A 26,494-nucleotide genomic window follows, 5' to 3' on the forward strand; every position below is an offset into this window, starting at 1 on the left:
CAAGCTGACTCCAGGCCCAGCATTGAGTCAACATGGGGCTCAATCTCATGACCCTGAGATCACAACCTGAGCTGAAAGAGTCGGCTGCTTAACCAACTGAGTCACCCAGATGCCCCTATTATCAAGATTTTTTAAGAATTAAGAGCTGTGATCTACACTGGTTAAAGAAGTAGCCCACACTCAAATAGCCGGTGTATTTTGGAACTAGAATTTGAATTCACGTAGTCTGACTTCAGAGATGCATGCATCTTGCTTTCCATGGACCAGTTCTCTTTCATCCTCTTTCAAAAGCCTCAGCTCCTCTGGATTTGTTCATTCCGTCTATAGTCCCAGTCTCTGCAGCTCTCCAGAACAACATTCTGATGTCCTCATTTGTCCCCTTTAATTCACTAAAGTTCTTGGCTTTGTTAAGAAGAAAAGTACGGGCCTCACATGGAGTTGCTCCCTTCAGCAAACCAAGACTTAATGCTAAACCTAATTGCAGTTTCAATCCCCACAGGAACGTAACCTTTAGCCAGTCAACATGGAATTTCCTGGTCAGTAGTAGAAAACATACTGATAAACCACTTCTTCTCCTCAGGAGGGTTAACTTGTCTAAAGCGATGAATTCTTTGCTAATAATTTCCTTTATTCCCCTCTTTGCTTTAAACACTGTCCCTTTTCTACAGCTTGATAAAGCTTTTTTCTGTTTGCTAGATGGGATGCTGCCTGATTCATGAATCATTTAACAAGGCCAATTAGATCTTCAAATTGACTCAGTTAATTTTTTGTTATTAAACAGCTCTTTCATCACCATTTTCTTGGCAATCTCTACTCCTCTTAATCCATTAACTCCAACCACACTCATACATATACCTCATTCCCCTTAACTTCCCTCCAAACCTAGCTGAGATTCCACGATCCTTCATGACTATCATCTTCTTGCACACACACAAACCCCCTACTTTTCACTTTCTTTGTCATCACTCTCATGGTGGGGGTGGGGAGGAAAGCCACAGCCTTGACTAAAACTATTCTGGAGAAATTGGCATATGCAGGCTACATGGTTTTAAAATTCATGATCAGAAACACCAAGTAGTGTCAGCAGCAATCCTTAATATGTATCTCCATTGCTTTCATGCTCTTCAAGCTGTCTCTTTTCTATTTTCCCCCTCTTTTCAACCTCCCCCAATCTCTCCCTTACCCCACTCTTAGCTGATGACCTTGCTTCCAATTTCATGATCTAGGAGGAAGTCCTTTACAATCCCCCTTCCAAGTCTATAAACCTATCTGTCCATGCATTCATCTTTGTTTTCTCTCTTATGTCTTGTGGAAATGCCATTGCTTCTATAAAGCACTCTTTCTTCTCCTTCTTCTTTTTTCCCCTTAAGATTTATAAATTTAGGGCGCCTGGATGGCTCAGTCAGTTAAGTCTCAGCCTTCAGCTCAGGTCGTGATCCTAGGGTCCTAGGATCAAGCCCTGCTTTGGGCTCCCTGCTCAGTGGGGAGTCTTCTTCTCCCTCTCCCTCTGCTTGTGCTCTCCCTTTCTCTCTTTCTCAAATAATTAAATCTTTTTAAAAAATATTTTATTATCTTTAAATTTTAAAAAAAGATTTTATTATCTTTAATAAAATCTTAGAGAGAGAGAGGGAGAGTGGAGGCTGGTGTGGGGGCAGGAACAGCAGGAGAGGAAGAGAATCTCAAGCACACTCCAAGCTCCCCATGGAGCCCAACACCTGGGCTCCATCTCACAATCCTGAGATCAGGACCTGAGCCGAAACCAAGAGTTGGATGCTTAACCGACTCATCCATCCAGGCGCCCCTCAAAGGCACTCTTTCTGCTTGTACTTCAGATTCTATTCCTTCTCACCACCGCAAGGATTTTGCTCATTGTTATCTTTTTTCTTTCTCCCTGCATCATTAATATTTACCCCCCTACTGGATTATGCCCAGGAGTATACTTCCTCTATATCTCTCATTAAAAATACAAAAAGACGGGCACCTGGGTGGCTCAGTGGGTTAAAGCCTCTGCCTTCGGCTCAGGTCATGATCCCAGGGTCCTGGGATCGAGTCCCACATCGGGCTCTCTGCTCAGTGGGGAGCCTGCTTTCCCCGCTCTCTGTCTCTGCCTGCTTCTCTGCCTACTTGTGATCTCTGTCTGTGAAATAAATAAATAAAATCTTTAAAAACAAAAACAAAAAGATACAAACAAAAAAGATGATACAATACAAAAAAAAAAAGACCCCAAAAAGACACAAATCTAGCTTAGTCAAACTAGACATCAGCTTCTAAAAGATGGAGGTAGATTTATTTAAGATACAGCACACATTCAGCAGGGCACCAGGCAATTCATATCACATGAGCCCTGTTTTTTTTTTTTTTTTTTTTAATTTAAGATCTATCCTGCCCTGAAATTGTAATTGCTTTCTCTTGCCTTTGCTTTCTAATGCGAAGCAGCATTGTAACTGGGTTTTAAATGGAAAACAGTATCATGTAAATGATATGTATATCCGTTTTTTCATTCAGTGTAGTTCTGTCAACTGAAGCAGGCAAAGAGGAAAAGGCATTTTCTAGAATTTGCTCAAATAATGAAATATCTAGATAGACACTTAAAAACTAATTATAATGTAGTTACAGCAAATAGTGAAGTTTGAATTATCAGAATGCAAAAATGATGACTTCTTCAGAGAAGTGTATTTCTTCCAGTTAGACATTGCAAATGGTATCCTCACACCAGAAAGTGTTGGTGGCTTTTGACATTTTTCTTTGGAAGAAAGACAACGGGGAGCGTTTTCAGTCTATGAAAAAGGCTAGGCATTAAGGCAGTGGTATACATCAGAAAAAGCTTGGGTTTTTGGAGTTGGACTTGTGTGTAATAGTATGTTTACTAGTTTTGTGATATTGAATTAATCTGTGACTCAGTTTCTGTAAAATGGGGATTGTAATACCTATAGGATTATGATGATTATTAATTAAATAACAAATTTAAAATAAGCAGGTCAATAAAAATGCTCCTTTTGATTCCTGTATTCACATGATTTTCTTTTAATACTTCATGAAAGGTAAAGACCGACTTGGATAGGCATATTTATTCATTAATAGCATAGAGGTAAATTTTCTTAAGGTAAGCAGAGAAAATGAGAAAAACTTTTCGAAAGAACAGCAGTGGCCATCTCCACTATGGTGGTTTGGGACAGTTCTCTTCTGTTATGTTGTTTTTTTGAAGTAGGACTTGAATTTTTAACGCAGGACTTGTATTCACAATAGTGAAATCTAGACCTGAGTTGATATCAATAACGAAATGTTTAACTGAATGAGCGATCCGGGTGCCTCCCTCCTACTCATTAATCAGTGGTATAGAATAGCAGCATATCTTTCCCTTTCACTACCCTTTAAATAATTGACCTATTAGCAATGTTTTGGAAAAAAAAATCTAAGTACAGTAAACATCAACACTCAATTTGTGAAGGCGATTTGCCTGCTACTAATAACTTTAAAGCGAACCAGTGAATAGAGGTAAATGGGCAAAAGCTGAATGCAAATCAATCTAGATTAGGCTCATGTATTTGAGGTTGGTAGCCGCTCATTTTGCGGACTTCTGTATCAGGTGAGGCGCCACATGTCAAGCAAGAATCAAGACCAGTTTTGCACCCTTGTTCCTTTGGCTCCCCACCAGTCAAAACCAACCAGTATGAACATCCAGTGAGATCATGTTCAAAACCAACCAGTATGAACACCCAGTGAGATCATGTTAGCAGATTCAAGCACTGGTTTGATAAAAATCGGAGGCCAGATACAAAGACGAGATATACAATTTAAGAGCAGTTAAGTTGTGTGGATAAACGAACACCCATTTAAAAAAGTTGACTTGGTTTCGCATTTGGAAGAAATGACAAGACCAGCCAATTTTTTAGACGAGTGATTACATTCAGTAACTCAGATCATTCCATTTTAATTTTTTAAAAATTTGCTTGCTAGGACAGGGTACTTTCTAAGATAGGTTGAGAAAAACCTCTGTTCTTCACTCTGGGTTGTTTTTATGTCGAACACCCAAAAAGTGCTTCTGGAAATTCCCCCACGGGACTTTCGCAGTCTTTCTAGGGCACTTTTAAATCTAGACCCATTCCCGACCAACTTTTACTTTTCCCACCAGCCATACTCTTTAGTTTCTCCGGTTTCCAACTTCCTAAATCTTCAACCTCACCCCTTAAATTAGTCCAATCAAACTTTCCCTTCTTAGACCTCTTCCTTACGTTCGCTCCAGGAAACTCCCCTGAGAATCACGTGGCCAAATTTGTCCTTAATGGCGCTCCGTAATTCTCCTACTGTTCCACCGCCCTTCCTTACCTCCTGTTAGCTCCGCCCCACCGCATTCTAGGCCGCCCCCCCGCCAAGTGCCTGCGCCTGCGCATCTACAATTCAGGCGCTTTCCCTTTCCTGGCGACCAATCCACTTCCTGCCTCCGGTCCTTGGAACACTCCTCCCCTCCGCTGGGGACCTCACTTGATATGCTGGTTGTGGCTGCCCTGTTCATTGCCTGCCTGAAAAACTGGCTCCTCTTCTCCGGTGGACAATTTGAACAAGTCTCTATCTGCATCGCACCTGTCTGAGCCTTTGCTCGCGATCCGCCACTTCGGGGTTAAACTAAGGGCATCGATATGCCGGGGGCAGGGAGACCCGGACAGTTTTCGATCAGGCAAGCGTCCGAACAGCCTCCTTCTTTCCTCCTCCCTCCGCCCCGCCCCCACTCGCAGCCCGGCCGCGCTGGTGAGTGGCGGGCGGGAGGGCCGGCGGGCGGAGGGAGGAGGGGGAGCTGAGGGAAGGCGGGCCCTCGGCTGCGAGATAGGTGGGGGGAGGGGAGGGGAGAGCCCGAGCGCTGGAGTTGGTGCTGGGAAACCCGGGGCTAATGTTGACAACAGGCTCGAGGTGAGTCCCGGGGAACCTCCTTCCCCTCCGCTCCAACGATCGGGAGGAAGCGGGTCCGGGGGGCACCGGCCTGGACTCCTACTCCCTGAGGGACCCAAGAGGCGACTCCGCACCCCAGCGCTCCGGGGGCGGCGAGCAGTAGACGGACCGCAGCTCCGGCGTCGTCCTCCTCAGACCCCTCTCCCGGAGACTCCCATCAACGCGGGCGCCCCCGGCCCGGGGCAGACGTGGGGGGCAGTCGAGGGGGTGTCTGCCCCACATGCCCGCGCTGGGCCTCGGGGCTGAAGGCGGGCAGCCTGCTGTGGCGGGGTGAAGGTGTTTGGGGGTGTGGAGTAGAGCGAGGGGAGGTTGGGGAAAGCTCTTCGGGAGCCGGGAGGGAAGCGAGGGCGAGGAAGTGGGGAGGGTGCGTTGAGTGGGAGGATGTGGAGTAGGGAGACCAGCATGAGAGTCTCGGTCTCGGGTGGTGAGGGAGTGTGGGGTGAGAAGTTAGGGTTGGGGCGAGGATGGTCAACGAAGGTGACCGTAGGTACTCGTAAGAAGGGGAGTTGTGGCGGGGAAGCGTGTGGGGTATGGGAATGTGCAGCAGGAGCAGGGGTTTGTGGGAGCTACGTGTGGAGGGGAAGGGGTTTCGGTGTTTGGGAAGGGTGGGCATGAGTTATTTGGTTTACTTCTTTTTAGTCCCATAGGCTGAGGGTTCTTTGCTTTGCCTTCGCCTTCATCCCAAAGCTCCTAGTATTAACTCTCGTTGGTACTTTTGAACTGAGGAGATCATCACAGGGTATTTGGTTGTCAGGTTGACCAGACAGAGCCAGCTTATGAATTTGGGGTACACTGAGCCGGGCCATCAGCTCTCCTGCTCTTTTAGGATTTGTATGTAGTAATGCATCAGACCAAAGTAAAACGATCACTCACCCTTATCGTTTATCGTAGTTTTTAGGTGTTTATACAAATTGTACAACTCATCAAGAAAACCAGTTTTGAATTCTGGTGAAATTTATAAAAACTTTGAACGAGTCCTTGATATTAAGGACTTTTTATAAAGCTAGACACTGGGAGATAAAGCCCTTGTGCAGTTAGGGCTTAGGACATTTTGAATAACACAGAATTAAAAGGTGAAACAGCATTGTCTTTCTGTGGACTATTTTCAGAGCAGTCTGATTGTGATTTCATACATAACCCATATGGTACTTTGCTAGAGGACTATCTCTAAAAGGGAAACACCCTTACTCTGCACTCTGTCCTCTGGTACACTCCCTGGGTACCTGTTTTGCTAATAAAGTAATTCTACTTTCTTTTGGACATTCAGAGTATGTTTAGAAAACCAAATAAAATATACAGCCCAAAGGCCAGGGCACTACTTGGGGAGCTAGGAAGGTGGTTTTAAAACATGGCTTCCTTTTAAGGACTGGCTGTAATTGTATTAATTTGTAAGAACTAAAAAAGATTACTAATATTAATCTTGATTATTTTGAGATGAAATCTATTTATAATTCAAGTTTTTACTTGAAAAACATTTTGAAATAGTTTAGTTAAAATATTTGGGTGTTTATTAAAGCATGAATTATCAAAATAATTTAAAGAAATATTAGCATTTCACTAAACAGTTTGACAGTACAAATGCATATGGATCTAAATTAGGTTGTTGGTATATTTTGTTTGGCTTTTAAAATCTTGAGTCAGGGTATATAGTGGAGAAGAGCACTGGACAGTGAGTCTTGACCCAGCCATTAAACTAGTGTGATTGGGCAGGTCACGCCTCTGCTGCCATGTTTATGTAAAAATTGAGAATTGGAGTAAAGTCTGGTGGTCCTAATTCTAAAAAAAAAAAAAAAAATCTCATCCAGTGAACTTTTCAGTGTTCTGTGTGAAAGAACAAACATTTATTGAATGCCTTCTTGATACTACCTTCCATGTTAGTAGATTAAGAATTCTGTAATAGAGGTAGAAGTACCTCCATTTTATCAATGAATAGACTGAGAAGTGAAGTTTCCCAGTTCCCATAGCTAGCAGGTTGCAGAGTTGGGATGCAAACTTTAAAAGTCTGACTTCAAAGCCTATACTGTTTTCACATGTTGCATTGCTGGTGTTTACATGGGTCTTTACATTTCTGTCACATTTTTTGTCCACTGAAATTTAGTTCAAAGTGTACTTTGGGTATGGATATGCTTTTAATACAAGGATGAAGTGATATAAAGAAGTTATCAGTATGAAGATTTAAGGGTCATACTGAGAATCTTTTTTTTATGTTCTAGAGCAGGATCAATTAATGAGTGCCTACTACAGTTTGATATAGTAGGCACTTAAACATTTATTTTTTTTTTTAAGATTTTTTATTTATTTGACAGAGAAATCACAAGTAGGCAGAGAGGTAGGCGGTGGCGGGGGTGGGAGGGAACAGGCTCCTGACATCATGAGCTGAAGGCAGAGACTTCACCCACTGAGCCACCCAGGCGCCCCTAAACATTTATTGAATGAATAAATACTGTAGAGAATCACAAAAGTTTAGGAGACTCTGTAAAGCTAATACATGATCCTTTATGAATTTGTTAGATTCCAAGTGAATTTAATGTTTTTATAGAACTTAATATCTAAATTATCATCATAAATGAAACATTACTTGTAAATTTTTAGGCCATTCTTTTTATTTTCTGTAGTTCTTGTATCATTGAAGTATCGCTTGTTGATAAACTTCACTTTAGAAAATACCAACTCTGTATATAAAGAGTATTATTTTTTTGGGGCGTTATGACAAATATCCCTAAGTAAGATTGTATTGTTAACGTTAGGAATTATCTTCTCCTGTATGTTTTAGCTAGGGTCTAACAAAAGTTAAAAGTGTAAAAACTGCTTAGCCATTATCAGCGACTCTTTCAATTTCAGGTGCATAATTCTATGATTTGTCAATATCTGTGATCAGGTCTTCCACCTCACAGTTTGGTACTCTCAAGGTTCTTAATAACTTTAGCTGAGAGTATGGGTTCCAATTCCAGCTCTGTCACCAGCTGTGGAGGCCTTGGTCAAGTTACTTGATCAAGTCTCAGTTAACTCATTTATAAAATAGGGAAAATAATACCCACCTCATAAAGATTTTAGTATTAAATGAGATAATGTATGTAAGATGTTTACTGTGGGGTCAGTGAGTGGTAGCTATGAGTATTTTCTTTAAAGTTTGCTTGGTTTAGGGCATGGTTTTTTCAGACTAAAGGTTATTTGAAGCTGCTACTCTTCCCAGATGATACAAATGTTAAGACTGCCTTGCCACACAAGTAAGTAATTATGCCATTTGGTGTTTTAATGATAGCTTCAACAGGATTAAGAGCTTTTTTTCTTGAGTTCCACCACTGAGGTTAACTGGGCGTCATTGTTAAAATAAATGCACAGAAGTTAGAATGTAGGGGTGCCTGGGTGGCTCAGTCAGTGAAGTGTCTGCCTTCAGCTCATGTCATGATTCTCGAGTCCTGGGATCAGGCCCCACAAGAGCTCCCTGCTCAGCAGGAAGCCTGCTTCTCCCTCTCCTCCCCATTCTTTCTCTCTCTCTCTCTCTTTCTTAAATAAGTAAATAAAATCTTAAAAAGAAAATAAATGCATAGAATCTGGAGGAGAGTCAGAGTAAAGGAGAAAAAGGGAAAGAAAGAGGTGGTTGAGAGAAAATAGAGTGTTGCTTGTGCCTCCAAAAATTACTTAAAGGGCTTCTATTGGCCTGGGTTTTCTTTCTGTGATAACATCCTATTGGACTGCTGAAATAAATGTACTGTGTTTATAAAATATTTATTATTGCTAATGTTTTCTTTGCTAACCTAGTTTTTATTGCTGTAACTTAAAATCTGTGTTTGAAAATGATTAAGAGGGGCGCCTGGGTGGCTCAGTGGGTTAAGCCGCTGCCTTCGGCTCAGTTCATGATCTCAAGGTCCCGGGATCAAGTCCCGCATGGGGCTCTCTGCTCGGCGGGGAGCCTGCTTCTCTCTCTCTCTCTCTCTCTCTCTCTCTGCCAGTCTCTCTATCTACCTGTGATCTCTCTCTGTCAAATAAATAAATAAAATCTTTAAAAAAAAAAAGAAAATGATTAAGAATACTGTGTATATTTTTAGCTCTTAATAAAATTAGGAACTTTAAATAGTTTAATTCTGTATTAAATAGAAGGTATTTTGATTTTCTCATATACAATTTTCAGATGATATAGGACTTAAAACATGAAGCACTGTCCATGAAAGAAATTACATTAGAACACTAGTTCTAAGTAGAGAAATTTTTTAGGAAAGAAAAATGCTGAATTTTGCTGAGAATTACAGTTTTTTGTCCCCCAGTTTATTTCCATTTAACTGTATAGAACCTGTACTGTCTACCAGTGTTATCCAGTAGAACTTTCTGCGATAATTAAAATGTTGTGTTTCTGCACTGTCTGATGTGGTAGCTGCTAAGACATGTGATGAAATTGAGTGCTTGAAATATGGGTAGTGACTGAAGAACAGCATTTCAAACTCTTAATTAATTTTCATGTAAGTAACCATGTGTAGCTAGTACACTGTTTTTCAGCTGGTGGTGATTTTGTCCCCAGGCAATATTTGGCAATGTTTGGAGTAGTTTTTGGTTGTCAGAAGTGAGGAGATGACTGCTGGCACCTCCTTAGTAGAGAAGGCAGGGATGCTGCAAACATGTAGTGCACAAAATAGTGTCAATATCCTCCCTTCCCCCACCAAAACTCCCAAAGAATTAGCTTGCCTGACATGGTAGTAGTGCCAAGCCTGAGAATTCCTGAGCTGGTGGCTACTGTGTTGGCAGATGTAGACAGAATATACAGATTTTGTGAACATATTATCTTTATTTGTAGATTAATTTTGACTAGTACTAATGAAAAGATTAAAAGTCTAGTGTAATTTGGGATAGTTCATGGCGTCTGTATTCGAAAGTTTGATAAGTTAGAATGATAACGTGAAATCTGCCTTCTGTCTATTTTGTCAGTTCATTTATAGGAGGCAAGAGCTTATGTTCCAACTTAAAAAATTCTATTCCATGTTGTGTGAAATATGTCACTAGCATCTCCTAATGGATGTGAAATGTTGGGATTAAAACTGATTGAAAATATTCTCAGATACTGAACTATTTAATTGAATGTTATGTTTTGTAGTTCCTAATGGTTGATTTTGGGCAGTGAGTATGTGGAGGTTGGTTATATTGTGCTCTATACTTCTGTGTTTCAGTTTTTCCTTAATAAAAAGTAAAAAAATGGGGTGCCTGGGTGGTTCAGTGGGTTGACCCTCTGCCTTCAGCTCAGGTCATGATCTCAGGGTCCTGGGATCGAGCCCCACATTGGGCTCTCTGCTCGGTGGGGAGCTGCTTCCCCCCATCTCTCTCTGCCTGCCCCTCTGCCTACTTGTGATCTCTCTTGGTCAAAGAAATAAATAAAATCTTTAAAAGAAAAAAAAGTAAAAAAATACTTAGATGAGGTGTAACTAATAATGGTAGAATGTGAAATGTGACCAAGAAATTATTTTATCACAGAACTAGTGTTCATTTTGCATGCATTTATTTAATCTTCCACAATAATTTCATTAATATGTTCTGTTTAGAAAACAGTATCACATTACTAAAAGTCACTGTATCTCCCAATAGTACAAAGAATACTGACATTCTTTTACTCTTACAGATTGTTCTGGGTAACATAATGCCAGCTGAGCGTAAAAAGCCAGCAAGTATGGAAGAAAAAGAAACTTTACTAAACAACAAGGAAAAAGACTGCAGTGAAAGGCGGCCAGTGAGCAGCAGGGAGAAACCAAAAGATGAGATCAAGCTTACTGCCAAGAAGGAGGTTATTAAGGTCCCTGAAGATAAAAAGAAGAAAGTGGAAGAAGATAAGAGAAAAAAAGAAGACAAGGACCGAAAGAAAAAAGAAGAAGAAAAGGTAAAGGCAGAGGAAGAATTAAAGAAAAAAGAGGAAGAAGAAAAAAAGAAACATGAAGAGGAAGAGAAAAAGAAGCAAGAAGAGCAGGCAAAACGTCAGCAAGAAGAAGAAGCTGCCCAGTTGAAGTAAGAGCAGTTATTTTATTATTGATATGAAGGAATGGGAAGATTGAAATAGTAGGAAAGCAGTGATTATTTGGAATCCCGACTTCTGGGTGCATTTCAACGAGAGTATATTCCATTACTTGATCTGTTACTTTCAGTGACTAGAGGCATGCTTATGATGCTTTAATTATTTGTATTTTTTTAAAGATTTTATTTATTTATTTGACATACAGAGATCACAAGCAGGCGGAGTGGCAGGCAGAGGGAGGGGGAAAGCAGACTCCCTGCTGAGCAGAGAGATCCATGTGGGGCTCCATCCCACAACCCTGAAGGCAGAGGCTTAACCCACTGAGCCACCCAGGTGCCCCTAATTATTTGTATTAAATAATAGGAATTTTAACTTATTTTTTTGTGGTGTGGAGTAATCTGGATTGTTTCTGACTTTTAAAAAAGTTGTTTTTCTGGTCTTTGTCTTATGTTGAAAATCTTCAGTTCTTAATGGGTCTTACTTGCTGAATTCTTAATATGTGCCAGGCACTACAAAATATATCAGCACATATCCTAAAGGCAGCCATAATGATATCCTCGTTTGAAAGATTAATAAAATGAAGTTTGAGGAGGTAACAGTAACCAGTGGAGTTGCTGGGTTTTTTGAACCTCGGTGACTTTAAAAACTTGTCCCTAAAAAGAATTCCATAATGCTTCCCATTCTTATTTTCATCTAAATCTGTTTTTAGGGGCGCCTGGGTGGCTCAGTTGGTTGGACGACTGCCTTTGGCTCAGGTCATGATTCTGGAATCCCGGGATCGAGTCCCACATGGGGCTCCCAGCTCCATGGGGAGTCTGCTTTTCCCTCTGACCTTCTCCTTGCTCATATTCTCTCTCACGGTCTCTCCCTCAAATAAATAAATAAAATCTTAAAAAAAAAAACCTGTTTTTAGGAACGCCTAGCTTAGTTGGTTAAGTGTCTGTCTTTGGCACAGGTCATGGTCCCAGGGTCCTGGGATCGAGCCCCATGCCTGGCTTCCTGCTCAGCAGGGTGTCTGCTTCTCCCTCTGCTTCTCCTCCTGTTCATGCTTGTTGTGCTCATGCACGTGTGTGCTCTTGCTCTCTCTCTCTCTGAAATAAAATCTTTAAAAAAAAATAATATCTATTTTTAACCTTATAAATCTATATAGATAGCATAATGACCTGAAGAAAAATAGTAGTTCTTAGGAAGACTACTAGGATGTAGCATGAGTGACTACTGTTGAGTAGCATGGGCTGTCCCCTTGTGTGTGCGTGCATGCACACACTTGTGAATTTTCATGGATCTCTAGAACAGCTCAACCACCTATTCTCCTACCAAAGTTCTTTAGCCCTTCTATTTTTAGTGAGGTACTGGAGCCTTATGTATGGAAGGCAGTAGTAGAGGCCAGTTTGGGAATATACAGAGCCATGATTCTTGAGAGTTTCTTGCTTATAATTTACTTAAAAAAAAATTAAGGAGCTGTGGACCCACACAGAATGAGGTGGGTACAAAATGAGATTGATGTAAATGTGAGTGTTAATACTGGATTTTAAGGCTCATGAAAAAAAGAACGTAATGTATTTCACTGCTTATTTTATTTTAATTACATGTTAAAATTAAACTATTTTAGATTTGTGCTAAAAATGTATTCAAATTAATTACAAAATATTCAGAATTTCAAAATATTCGATTTCACTGTGACTTTTGCTCTTCCCTCTACCCTAGTATAGAAAGAGCAAAAAAAAAAAAAAAACTCACAAAAAAAATCCCCCTCAAAAAACCCACAAACAAACGAATAAAGCCAACCACCAGACTCCCAACTTCTTACTGGGAAAAATCCAGATATGCAAAAAACAGAGTAGAATAACGAACCGGTCCTCCCAACCCCCCCAACCATCTCTCTACCCAACATCAACAATTATCCCCTTTTTTCTTGGAGTACTTAAAAGCATTATTATTTCAGTGGTAAATATTTCATTTATGTATCTTAAAGTATTTCTCTTGCAGATGAAAATGGACTTAAGGCATATACTTAAGGCATATACATGATGAGTTATTCTTTCTTAAAGTGTGCTCTCACTGTTAATCCTTTATTTTGTGTGTAGCTGGGAGACTCTGAGAGATATTCTTATGTCCTGTGTTTCCAGTGATGGATGCAACTTCTTGTTAACTTACTGTGGCTTTTAGTTGAAAAGTCATAGAAGGATAGCTCAGGGATGGTTATCTCTGAAAGGTACAAAATCTGTTTTTTAGAAATTTATATTTTAAAGTTACATAGTTTGGTATGTCAGTAGCCTCAAAGTCAGATTGTTTGTATCTTCCTGCTCAACTTATTTTACTACTTTTGCAATTTAAACATGTTCCATTTTTTAAATTTTTTTTTTTTTTCAGGATAAACTGTTAGCCTTTTTTAAAATTAAAGGAGTTGTATCTTATAATTTTCTTCTGGTTCCTCTTCAGATTTTCTTAATTACACTTGAAATTTAAGACCCAAACTGAGAAAGGTACTTTATTAGAGGTTTGGGTTAGCCTGAAAAATATGGAAAGGTGGTACTTAACATATCAAAAGATTTTTAATGCATTTTTAAATAAACATTTTTCTTTAAAATATTCTTAGTGGACATATTTCTTTTCCTGTATATTCCCAGTGCTTTTATCTGTTTTAGGTCTTATATCTTTCCCAGGCATATTATTTTGTATTTTTCATTTAGTGCATCATGTGTTTAATCCATTAATTTTTGTAGCTTTATTGAGGTAGAATTGACAAAAGTATTTTATCCATTTAGTTTGCCAGTTGACAGAATGATTTTGCTCTAGTTATTCATAATCATCCACTCTGCAACATTTGGTATTTTTAGTATACTGGGGTTCTTACCATCCTAAGTCATTAATAATATGTCTTTAGAAGTTGGAAAAGGGATGCCTGGCTGGTTTAGCTGGTACAGTGTGCAACTTTTGATCTCAGGATTGTGAGTTTGAACCCCATCTGGATGAAGAGATTATTTAAAAACATAATCTTAAATAAGGGTACCTGGGTGGCTCAGTTGGTTAAGTGTCTGACTCTTATTCAGGTCTTGATTTCAGGGTTGTGAGTTGAAAAAAAATGTTTAAAAAAGGTAGGAAAGGGCTTTTTGCGTGTTTCGTTTCTTTAGGATGCTGATCCTTATATCATTATGTTTTCATTGTCTTTCACTCTTAGGACATTTGTCAGTGATTTTTCAAAATATACAAGGTATTTTATTTACGTGTTTGTTTTTTATGTAGAGAGAAAGAGGAATCCCTTCAGCTTCATCAGGAAGCCTGGGAACGACATCAGTTAAGGAAGGAACTTCGTAGCAAAAACCAAAATGCTCCAGACAACCGACCAGAGGAAAATTTCTTTAGCCGACTAGACTCAAGTTTGAAGAAAAATACTGCTTTTGTCAAGAAACTAAAAACTATTACGGAACAACAGAGAGACTCCTTGTCTCATGATTTTAATGGCCTAAATTTAAGCAAATACATTGCAGAAGCTGTAGCTTCTATTGTGGAAGCAAAGCTAAAAATATCTGATGTGAACTGTGCTGTGCACTTGTGCTCTCTCTTTCACCAGCGTTATGCCGACTTCGCTCCATCACTTCTTCAGGTTTGGAAAAAACATTTTGAAGCGAGGAAAGAAGAGAAAACGCCTAACATTACCAAGTTAAGAACTGATTTGCGTTTCATTGCAGAATTGACAATAGTTGGGATTTTCACTGATAAGGAAGGTCTTTCCTTAATCTATGAACAGCTAAAAAATATTATTAATGCTGATCGGGAATCCCATACTCATGTTTCTGTGGTGATTAGTTTTTGTCGACATTGTGGAGATGATATAGCTGGACTTGTGCCACGGAAAGTGAAGAGTGCTGCAGAGAAGTTTAATTTGAATTTTCCTCCTAGTGAGATAATTAGTCCAGAGAAACAACAACCTTTCCAGAATCTTTTAAAAGAATACTTTACATCTTTGACCAAACACCTGAAAAGGGACCACAGGGAGCTTCAGAATACTGAGAGACAAAACAGGTGATTTTCAAATATTTCTCAGAATTGAGAATTTATTTTGGAGCTCATACTTAAAAATTTCCAAAGTCTTCATTCATGCCACTGAAAGAACTTGTGGAAAGGGCTCATTGCAGGTGATTTCTTAACATTTCCAGGAGAATTTCAAAGTTCCAGTCTAAGTACTCATGTTTAAATGGGAGTCTGTGATAGATTTTATTTATAAATTTGAAAGAAACCTGGCAAGTATATGGTGATTTTTACTTTGTGGATGTGTTTTCTTCCTGTGACTTAAAAAAAAAACCTCCTTGATGTTGAGGGATAAATTTTCTTTTTCTGTTGCTTTAACTTAACCTGCTATTATTTTTGTGTGTTTTGTTGTGCCCTCTCTATAATAGTTTTGCTTTCATTGTTTTGTATCCTTCTTATTGATGTCACTGTTGATGCTACTACTTCTTAGAAGATGAGTCATTAGAGCAGAAATGAGAAAAAGTACAAGTTAGATGTGAAAAAAAATTTCTTAAATGCTGCTATGTAAAGTGCGTTTATATTAGTCTTTCTCCTGGGAACATCCATTTAAAGTTTCAGGGAATAATGTGGAATAATGTATGTGCCTCTGGTAATTAGTGAAGATACCTGATTGAGCCGCCACCTTTGACTGCTGTGTAGCCTCTGTACCTGGAAGGCATCAACAAGTTAGAAGCTGATGTAGTTGGTGGGCAGTAGATCAGTTTTTCTGGAGGGTAGATTTGGAGGACGGCTGAGGAGTACAGAAAGGAGATAACAGCAGTAACGTTTGGCTGAGTACTTTGCCCCTATTTAAAGTGCATGGTTAAGAGTCTGAATTGCTGTTTTTCTCGAAGTAGTATGGGAGGGTACACTTTTATTTCTGTAAACCTGCAGTTGGGAAGGACGTGCTGGTTTATTCAGAAGGTGATTGACTTAACTAGAAGCGAAGACTATAGCAGTACAGTTAGGTCTGCATCAAGGTAGGTCCACAGACCATATGACTAAACCATGATGGTTGAGGGTCACTCAGGATGGGAGAGTTTAAGATGGCAATTGTGTTCCTCAGGGTTTCTTTTAAAAAAAAAAAAAAAAGAAAAAAAAGATCTTTGTTTTGTGCTTTTGAATAGTGAGGTCTGTTTTAAACTTCGAATAGGCAACTTCAGGGTGATGAGTTTAAAAGGAAAATGGTGGCCCTCTAATTCTCACATATTTAAGGTATCTTAATTACAGCTGACATAGTGTTTTGTCATTTTCTTAGTCCTTTTTTCCCCCCATATGTTCTACCTAATACCTCATGGCTGATTTTATAGTATGCTTTGATTACTTTTTATTGGCTACTTTAGGGATTTTGTGTGTGTGTTTACTTCTGATTGGCCTCAAGGGAGCTTAGAGGGTAGAGTCTACAATGATTTAATCCAATCACCTTACCAGTGCAGGAGTCCATTTTATAGATTATCTGACAGATAAAATATTCTTTCTTTGAAAGTGCCATTCCAGTGTTGGCACACCTACTTACTGGGAATTCAAGTGGTAATTTACCTTCCCATAAAACGGTTCCCTTTGATTTAACTTCTGGTAAATCTGGATTTTGATTTCTGGTACAATGAAATAAAGCTGCTTAAAATGGGGGTTCATGAACTGTTTACCTGTTTGCAATGAATTAAGTGTAGGAACAGACAAAGCATTAAGACATCTTTATAACGGTTTTCCATAGTTCTTATATTGTTACTGTATTTTATAAAAGCATCTGTAGTGATGAGTAAAAAAACTAATTCTTTTAACATAGGTAGTTTGAGAAACACTGATGTGGGACATGTCTCCTCTTTCATACCCATGATAATAGCTCAAATATTTGCAGACTGCTAGGATGTTTCTTTTTTCATCTTCTCAAGGCTAAACACTCTTGTTCCTTCAGCTTGTTGCACGATTTCTACACGCCTATCCTTAGGATGTTCGTTTTGGATGCATTTTTTTCCTGCTGTAACCTCAGATTCCATTGCTTTTTATAGCTGCCTTGTCATTCTTTTGACTGTGAACTTGTATATAGCTGAAGATTAATTTCTCAAATGAACTGCTGCCAGACCAGTTCTTCACCTTGAACTAGTGGAAATCATCTTTTAAACCTGAATGCATTTACCTCTTTCAACTTTATTTAGATGTTTTTGACATATTACTTTATCCTAATGATAATTTTGAATATTGATTATGTTATTGTCTGCTGTATATATTATTATGTACTTACATGCTGGTCACATTCACCTTTGATAAGCAGACCTGTTCTTTTATATTATTCAAGTCATCATGAAAATTTTGAACAGGATGTAGTGTTCAAGAGCATGATTTTGTGGCCTTTACCTAGAAATTTTTACTCATTTAAAGAGAACCGTTAACATGTAGTTATTAGGGGAGGTTATTTACCTAGTATAAGTTGATCTAGCATCGTAGCAGTCATTTTATCATGGGATACTGTCTACTTAGATGTAATAATTTGGGAGATGGGGTTTTTTTTTTTTTTTTAAGATTTTATTTATTTGACAGAGAGAGAGTGAGAGTACAAGCCAGGAGAGAGAAGAAGAGGGAGAAGCAGCTCCTCTGCTGAGCAGGGAGCCCAATGTGGGACTTGATCCTGGGACCCTGGCAAAATGACCTTAGCTGAAGTCAGCCGCTTAACTGACTGAGCCATTCAGGCACCTGGGGAGATGGGAAAGTCTTAATCACAGTATAGATAATAATTGGCATATGGCTTAATAAATAACTCATGCCTTAGGATAGCTTTAAATTGAGCAGCCTCTGTAGCGTAGATTTGAATACCTGACTGACCAAGAGAACATGAGGAATGGATTAGTGGAGTCCCTTGGCCTAGTATTAGTACATTACAGTGTACTGTTAAAATGGCCAGTTTCCCAAGGTTTCCCCTTCCTGGTCATTACCCAGTAGGTGTTTTGAGGTTATTCTACCTCATGGGAACAGTTGTGGACAATAGTCTACACAGTAAGGTTTCTTTTAGGCATGGTAATGCTGGAAATCTCAGTGCTGAGCTAGGGGATATTTAAGACTTATGCAGTTAAATTACTTTAAGCCTTTATTCAATATCTTAATAATGACAGTTAAAAAAAATGCTTTCTATTTTCAGTCTGTGAGACCTAAATGCTTTGGGTCATTTTAATTAACTTGGGAGAGGGCACTGTTCATAGAGGTTGTGAAGTCTTTGTCTATACTCATTAAAGTCTATACTTAAGAATTCTTTCAGCCAAATTAAAAAAATAGAATAATAAAATCTCTGGTATTTTCTAAGAGAAACTAATGAGTCACTGAAGACAGTGACTGGATAAGACCTGTTGAGACTTAGCTGTTCTTTTCTTGTGTTATGTGGGCTGATAATACAGGTATTAGATAGCTAGTTCTGTTTCAAAGCCCCTATAAGCAAGTAATACAACTGACCCTAGGATTTGGTGAATTCTCATAAATTTGACCTTGTTAGCTTTTTGTACCTCAAAGAACTTTTAAAATACATTTTGATTTGGGAGTATAATTAATACTTACACATTTGAAAATATCTGGTAACATCTGCCAGTTTAGAGTTAATAGCTTTACTTGGTTGGTTTTGCTTTTTATAATGTTCAGTGCTTTTACTTTATACTTAAAATGCTTTGTGCTATGAGATACTATCCTCATGGAGGTAATATGACCTACTATTTTTTGGCATTTAATAAAAATTGAAGAAATTATTTAATTTTATTAGATATAATTTAATTATATAACTGTTTCTTGCAGAAGTGAAATCATGAATTCATATATTAAGTCAGTTCTTGCTTAAATAATTTTGAAATGTCTTAATTCCTTTCTTTCTCCCTAACTGGTGGGAATGGTGGCAAAAGTTTCTTTTTTCAGTAGTGGTGAATAGGACCTTCATGATTACATGTTCAGACAGTACTAAGTGATTTGATTGAAAGCATAGGAGAAAGATAAGTAGAATGTAGGCTTTCCCCGTTGTTAATAAAATCGGAAATTTACTTCATTTATTGCAAATTCATGCAGTATTACTTTGCCAGCGTTAAAACTTAAAAACACATTAATGTAAAATTAAGTAGTGTTACTTTTACCTTCCACTTTCCTTCCAGGTAAGTAGTACCTTGCCTTTACAGGTGGAATGTTTGATAAATTGTATAGCATTTAAGCACTATTAAGATGTTCTTTCACTGTACTTAAGGCTCAATGAGGATTTAACAATTTTGTAAGTACTCTAAAATTGTTACATCTTTCCTGAAATTCTCATTCAATGGCTTTGACAGTTATTTAATAAATATTTGATTGAGTAGTTATGCTTATTATGCTGTAGTGTCTTTTCATACAGGATTTTAAGACACCCATAACCAAATTCTTTTTTTTTTTTTTAATTTTATTTATTTATTTGACAGAGAGCAAGCACAAGCAGGTGGAGTAGCAGGCAGAGGAAGAGGGAGAAGCAGGCTCCCTGCTGAGCAAGGAGTCTGACACAGGGCTCCATCCCAGGACCCTGGGATCATGACCTGAGCCGAAGGCAGTTGCTTAACCAGCTGAGCCACCTAGGCGCCCCATAACCAAATTGTAAAATGAAACCAAAAGAAAATTTAATAGTCTTGAAAATTTGACTAATTGCTAAAGGAGACAAGTGAAACCTAGTCGTTTTCCATAGTCTGCTTTATGATTATTTTTTTCAAGATTTTGGCCATGTGTTCGGTGTTATTTTGCATGACTGTATTAGCTCAAAGCTAAAATGGATTTTCTGTGTTCTTGCCAAGATTTCTTTTCTTTTTTAATTTGGCTAATACAAGATCAAATAATAATTTGGCATTGAAGATCACTTTTTTCACAGTGGGCTGTGGCATTTTTTTTCTCATTAAAGTACTGTTGTACATTGACAAAAGTGCATCACATGTTTGATTTTAATTGACCTTCATGGTACCCTTGAAAGAAATACGTCTGTTTTGAAGGTGATCAGATCTAGGGATTAAAGAGCTTGCCCATTGTGATTTATATAGCAAGTGACAGATATAGTTCTTTCATACCTCTTCATACTGAACTTTTCACAATTTCCATACTACTCATCTTCATCTCCATTTAGTACTTGTACTTGATTTTAAAGTGTCTGGTAAACACAGTAGCCTCTTGGTACTTACCAAGTGAGATCCAAACAGAAGGACCCGAAGGAATATAAAATAAACACCCCAGTGTGAGAAGGCTTGCCGTTGATATATGCATTTGAGAGACATTCTGATTACAGTATAGGGTACCAAGTGGGTAATTTTAATTTGGGAGGCAGTAGAGTCTAATAGTTGTAAGCATGGACTCTGGAGCCAGTCTCCTTGGGTTCAAATCTTAGATCTGTTATTTACTCAGTTCTGTAATTCTTGGCAAGTTATCTCACATCTCTGTGCTTCAGTTTTCTCTTTGTAAAATGGAATAATAGCAGTCTACCTTGGAGATAAATGTGAGTGATGCAGTGAATTCACGTGTAAAAGCACTTTTAATAACAGTATCTGGCTCATTGTAAGTATAAATATGAGTTTTTATTTGTAGTATATTGCCTACTTAATCCTTCAGAAAGACTTGATGAGAATTTCTCTTGTGCCTTTTGATGATTTTGAAAATGTGTATTTTTAAAACAATGCAAAACAACAGTAAACAGTATATAAAATAAAAGAGCAAAAGAGTGTCAAGCAATAAGAAAAATTTATAAAAGGAAAACAAAACAAAAATTATGTCTTTTAATAGAGTTTTTTTGAGGCATTTATGACTTATGAGATAGAATGCTCCATTCAAGAATGGACTATTTGGTATTTTCTGTCAGCTTTACAGTGTTGAATTAGTAATATAAAAAACACTAGAAATCAAAGATTGATGTACCTTAGGATTGCTTCCAGATAGTGATAACTTATCATCGGGTGGAGGAGGTCTACTATCTTGTATTTTTATTATAATGAATAAGATTTGGAATTAATTTTGTTTTCATTGTTTTTTATATCTTTAAAATGCTCCCAGTAACTCCCTATTTTATAGTGATGTCATGAGAGAGAATGTACTCACTTGCAGTACATTTAACAGACGATGATTCAGTGAACTCTAGTTATAGCGCGGATTGGCAAACTATGGCCCACAGGCCAGATAGACCCAACACTATTTTTTATACAGCTGGTGAGCTAAGAATAAGAATGGTTTTAACTTTTTTGGATGGTTAGAAAAAAATCAAAAGAGGAATATATTGTGAAATACTAAAATTATATGAGTTCAAATTTCAGTGTCCATAGATAAAGTTTTATTGGAACATAGTCATGCTCATTTGTTTATGTATTATCTATGGCTGCTTTTGTGCCATATCAGCAGGGTTGAGTAGTTACAACAAAGAATGTGTGGTCTGGAAAGCCTAAAGTATTTATATCTGGACACTTTGCAGAAATAGTTTGCTAACCTCTAAATTATGATCATCTCAAAAAGAATGGATTCTATTCAACTTTCTGAATATATGTCTTTCTGAAGAGACTGTAATTAAAATGATATGTGATAAATCATGTATTCAGCTTGATTTTGCATAGTGATATAGTCCCATGGAATTCTCAAGAAAATTTGGTGAGATTTACACAAGAGAGTAGGTACTTTGGTCAAATGTGCTGCAAAATGTTTAGTTCCCTCATATAGGTCTTCTAAAAAAGTTAATCGAACTGATAATCTTTTCCAGGGGATTTCATAAACATAAAAAACTGCCATGTATGGTACAGTCATTAAAAAATGTTTCATTTTAATTTGATGGGCACTTCTGAATGACTCTAGGGATTTTGAATGTTCAGGTACCTATGATGCATTTATTTCTCTGCTTGAAATGTATAGTCTTACTAGATGTGTGTTTAGTCTGATTCTTAGTAAATAAATAAATGGTCAAGGAAAATATGTAGTACTAGGTAAATTTTGTGTATGACAGAACTCTTCCAATGCCATTTCATTGATATCTTGTGCTGCTTGCTAAGCTTTTAGTGTAAGATATGATTAGAAAATACATCTACCAAAACCTAAGCTTTTGTCCTGAGGACTGTTCTCGCTAGGTAGTGACCTAAGCTCATGTAAGTTAAGCAGTTAGTTTAAATAGTACTGTTAAAAAAATTTGATCATGGGATTGAGCTTTGGGGGAGTGTGGGAGTTACCTCTGGAGCTTCAGAATTTCTAATTTGTTTTAGGGTGATTGGAAAGGAACTGGAGTGTGTATAGAGGGAACTATCATAGAATTAAATCACTCACTGTTAATTGATCGAATGCGAAGTCACAGGCAGATGTTTGAAAATGAGATTGATATTGGAGAAAGTATCAGTCTTTTTCGTTGTGATAAAATAGTCATCACTTTATTCCTGCTTATATATTATAAATGCTTGGTGAGTGTATAACCTAAAACTGCATGTATGTTCTTCAGATTACTAGAATGTCAAAACGTGAGAAAGTTCCAGGTTCTGTTATTTTGAGATGTTTTCCAATTTCTTTTCAAGTACTGAAATAATTTTGCATCTTAATTGTCAGTAGATGTTTTGAAATCTCTCAGGACTATTACTGTCACTCTGAACATAATCTTAACAGTTAATCTTACAGAATAAACTTAAGTTTTTATTGACTAACATTTTTTCTAATAGTACACTGCAGAACAGTTTAGAATAGCCTACTTTTGAGTATTAATTTAAACAATTTACTTAATTTTAGTGTCTTTTTTATCTTCAAAAATGATACAACTTCTAATTAAAAGTTCTAACAAGCTTCCTCATTCAGAGTAATTGTCATTGCTTTCATGAGTTCAGCATTTTTGAATGTTTTGGGTTTAGAATTCATTCATAAAACTTACTGAAAGAATTCTTTCCTGTAAAATTAGTTTGAAATAAGTGGTTAAAGAGAGAAACTCTATTCTTGTTCATTGAATGATACTAATGTACTTTTAAATAGTAAGAAAATGCGTGAAAATTCTTCGTTTTGGATTCCTAATAGACTGGATTTGAAAACAGAAGATTGGATTTAATGAATAGTATCCTATGCATTGATCTGCCCTGTGCTTATAATGGGAGCTGATATTCTTAACTTAGAAAATGTTGGCTGGAATGTTACAGCATTTAAACAAAAGCTTATGTGGGTAGAAATCGGGTAAGATAGGAAAATTTGGAAATTGTTCTAGGTAAGCTGGGATGAGTAAATTTAGGCATGGTTTTTCACTTTATTTTCTGTAACTCTTAATAAGATAACATCACCAAAAAAACACCTCATTTTCTTCTTTGTTCATAAGAAAACTCAAATGACAAGTAATAAAAAACTTTTCTATATTTTGAAAATGATTTTATTTACATTTATAATTGGCTTTTTGAAACCTATATTGTATTTGCAGTAAGGTTTTACATTTCACGTTATTATGTATGTACTTAGTCATAAATAGATGCAGGTATAGACATCTCAGCTATCTGTTTATATAGTAAGATTTTTATTTCACTGTTCATTTGGAAAATTTTCAATAGTTCTATATTTATGATTATAGGTGGCTTATTAGTGATTTGTTTGTAGAGTGGAAGACTAGTTGTATTCTCTGTTCCTGAGATGGCCTGACCTTGCTTAAGTGTGTTGCTTCATTAATAGTCATTAAATGGATAAATAACCAGTACTTGTACAGTAAACTGAGAATTGGCTGTTTGGGAGATGTGGGCTTTTTCAAAAAATCTTGATTCAGATCATTGTAAAAAAATTTAAGGATATGATTTTATAACCTGTGGTTTTGAATAGTAACTATTTTAGGTATGTTAAGTATTTTTGATTAACTATCTGAAGGGAGTATTTTTAACAAAAGACTTTTAAAATAATTTTTAATTAATAATTAAATAATTATAATTTTTAATTAATAATAAATTAATTAAATAATTTTTAATTAATTTAAAATTGTCAAATTTTACATTTCTGCAGGCATAGGTAATCACAATTGCCTTTGGAGAATTAATGTTGAAATTTAATTGCTTAGGTGAATTTGATTATACCAGTTTTAATTTTCAGATACATCTTGAAAATGTTAATAAAAATAAATTGAAGAAAATATGCAAAAAGCTTATGTGATAAAATTTTGTGGAACATTCCCAGTGTAACAATACATGATCGCATGTATTTTGATGAGATTATCAGATTATTTCATCATTTGTTTATAGGCGTATTCTCCATTCTAAAGGGGAGCTAAGTGAAGATAGACATAAACAGTATGAGGAATTTGCTATGTCATATCAGAAGCTGCTGGCAAATTCTCAATCCTTAGCAGACCTCTTGGATGAAAATATGCCAGATCTTCCTCAAGACAAACCAACACCAGAAGGTAAGATAGCCCTAAAAACATTGTGATTTTTCAGCAAGCACTATCACTTGTCTTTATTTTGTCAGGTGTATAGTATTGAAAGTTTAAGTTTTAAACATGCCTTTAAGATGTTTTAAATGAAGAAGTACAGTATTAAGACCTAATAAGGACTTCGAAAAACTGCTATTTGAAACATTCCTATGAATGGAAAAGGCTTTGCACTCAGAGAACAATAATTAACTCATATGATTTTACGATGTAGTCCTTCGGGTTCTTTTATATTAGGTATCTTTGAATTATACCCAACAGGGGCCTGTTTTTTTTTTTTTTTTAAGATTTTATTTATTAGAGCAAGCACATTTCAGGGGGCAGGGAGGAAAAGAGCAGGAGGGAGACAGAAAGAATCTAAGAATCTCAAGCAGACTCTGTGCTGAGCGTGGAGCAGGTCACTGCGCTAGATCGCACAACCCTGACTGAGATCGTGACCTGAGCAAAAACTAAGAGTTGGACACTTAACCAGCTGAGCCACCCAGGTGCCTCCAACAGGGGCCTGTCTTAAACCATAGTTGGGGTTATAAAAGGATTCACTTTATTTTTCATAAGGTGGAATGGATTTTTGGGATTCTAATATTTTTTATATTTATTTTTAATCTATTTTTTTTGAATGATACAGTATCTTAAGTTGTTATTTAGAATTAAAAGTTACTTTACAGTTTTGTGAGATAAATTGTTTAACATTTTGTGAGATGAGTTTTCCATACTATTTCAAAGATGTTTTAAAGTTCCATTTTGATTGTCCTTAGGTTGGTAGGGCTCTTAATACATTAATCTGTCACATCAGCTACTTTATATAATAATTATATTTACATTAGTAGGTGTGTTAATGTGTTACTAGCTTTCAAGCTATCTGGCAATCCTGTTCACTTAAAAAATTTTTAAGAGTAAAGTATTTGTAAAATAGCCTTCTATAATACCAAAAGATATTTTGTATTTTACATCTCCATAAGAAACACATAGTGTATAGTGTGAATGTGTTTATTTTATTAAATTTATATATAATCATGTGTATAGTGCCTACTAATTTTTATATCCCTTCATCAGTGAACCTCAAAATTTTTGTTTTTTTTAAAAAAGTTCCACTGTATAATTTGTGTTTATTTTAATCTGGTAGGCTTCTTGGAACTTTTCTGTATATTTATTGCGTTTTAGAACCAAAATCTTTGATACTGTTTGGCATTGATTTGGTATTGATTTATTTCTACTGAAATTTAAGGTAGTTTTTCTTTTAATGTTAAATGACTTGAAAAGTATTTTTAGGCATTTTCCAGAGATAACAGCCAACACAAAATTCTGTCCTCATTTTAAAAGATATTTTAACCAGGTATAGAATTTTAGGGTGACATTTTTTCCTTTGAATACTTTATTGTATTTTTCCTCTGGCTGCTTTAAAATTTCTTAATTATGATGTGGCTAGGTATGGTTTTCTTTATGTTTCTTGTGCTTGGGTTTATTGGATTTCCTGAATCTTTTAGTTTATAATTTTCATCAAATTCGGAGAATCCTGACCCTTGTTTCTTAAAATATATTTTCTGTTACTCTTCCACCTGCTACAGAGATGTAATTATAACTATGTTAGGTGGTTTGAAGTTGTCCTTTTTATTCTCGAATACTTTATACTCTGTGTTTTGTATTGGATGGTTTCTATTGCTGTGTCTTCAAATTCACTAGTCTTATTTTACAGTGTCTGATATAATACTAATCTTTTACAAAAGATTTTTTTTTAAAGATTTTTATTTATTTATTTGACAGACAAAGATCACAAGGAGGCAGAGAGGCAGGCAGAGAGAGAGAGGAGGAAGCAGGCTCCCTGCAGGGAGCCCGATGTGGGGCTCGATCCCAGGACCCTGGGATTATGACCTGAGCCGAAGGCAGAGGTTTTAACCCACTGAGCCACCCAGGCGCCCTTTTTACAAAAGATTTATTTAAGAGGGAGAGAAAGCACAAATGGAAGGGGCAGAGGGGGAGAGGAAGAGAGAGTCTCAAGCAGACTCTGTGCTGATCACAACACTGAGATCATTCCCCGAGCTGAAACCAAGAGTCTGATGATCAACTGACTGTGCCACCCAGGTGCCCCATATTATTAATATTAGAGATGTAATTTTTATTTCTAGAAGCTTGTTATATTTTCCATGGTCTCAAACATGCTTAGTCTATCT

At 37.0% G+C, this 26,494-nt stretch overlaps 1 protein-coding gene across 3 annotated transcripts in view; it reads left to right on the plus strand.

Annotated features, from left to right (window-relative positions):
* The first annotated feature begins 4,795 nt into the window (after positions 1-4,795).
* Positions 4,796-26,494, plus strand: part of UPF2 (UPF2 regulator of nonsense mediated mRNA decay) — a 109,273-nt gene continuing 87,574 nt past the window's right edge. For all 3 annotated transcript variants that reach the window (XM_059404330.1, XM_059404329.1, XM_059404331.1), the window contains exons 1-4: positions 4,796-4,905; positions 10,550-10,929; positions 14,183-14,962; positions 24,139-24,299. In XM_059404330.1, the coding sequence (XP_059260313.1) occupies positions 10,568-10,929; positions 14,183-14,962; positions 24,139-24,299 (1,303 nt within the window). In that variant the 5' untranslated portion in view covers positions 4,796-4,905; positions 10,550-10,567. The remainder of the gene's footprint in view (positions 4,906-10,549; positions 10,930-14,182; positions 14,963-24,138; positions 24,300-26,494) is intronic.

The sequence above is a fragment of the Mustela nigripes genome, chromosome 6 (genome assembly GCF_022355385.1).
Source record: "Mustela nigripes isolate SB6536 chromosome 6, MUSNIG.SB6536, whole genome shotgun sequence".
In the NCBI taxonomy this organism is placed as follows: domain Eukaryota; kingdom Metazoa; phylum Chordata; class Mammalia; order Carnivora; family Mustelidae; genus Mustela; species Mustela nigripes.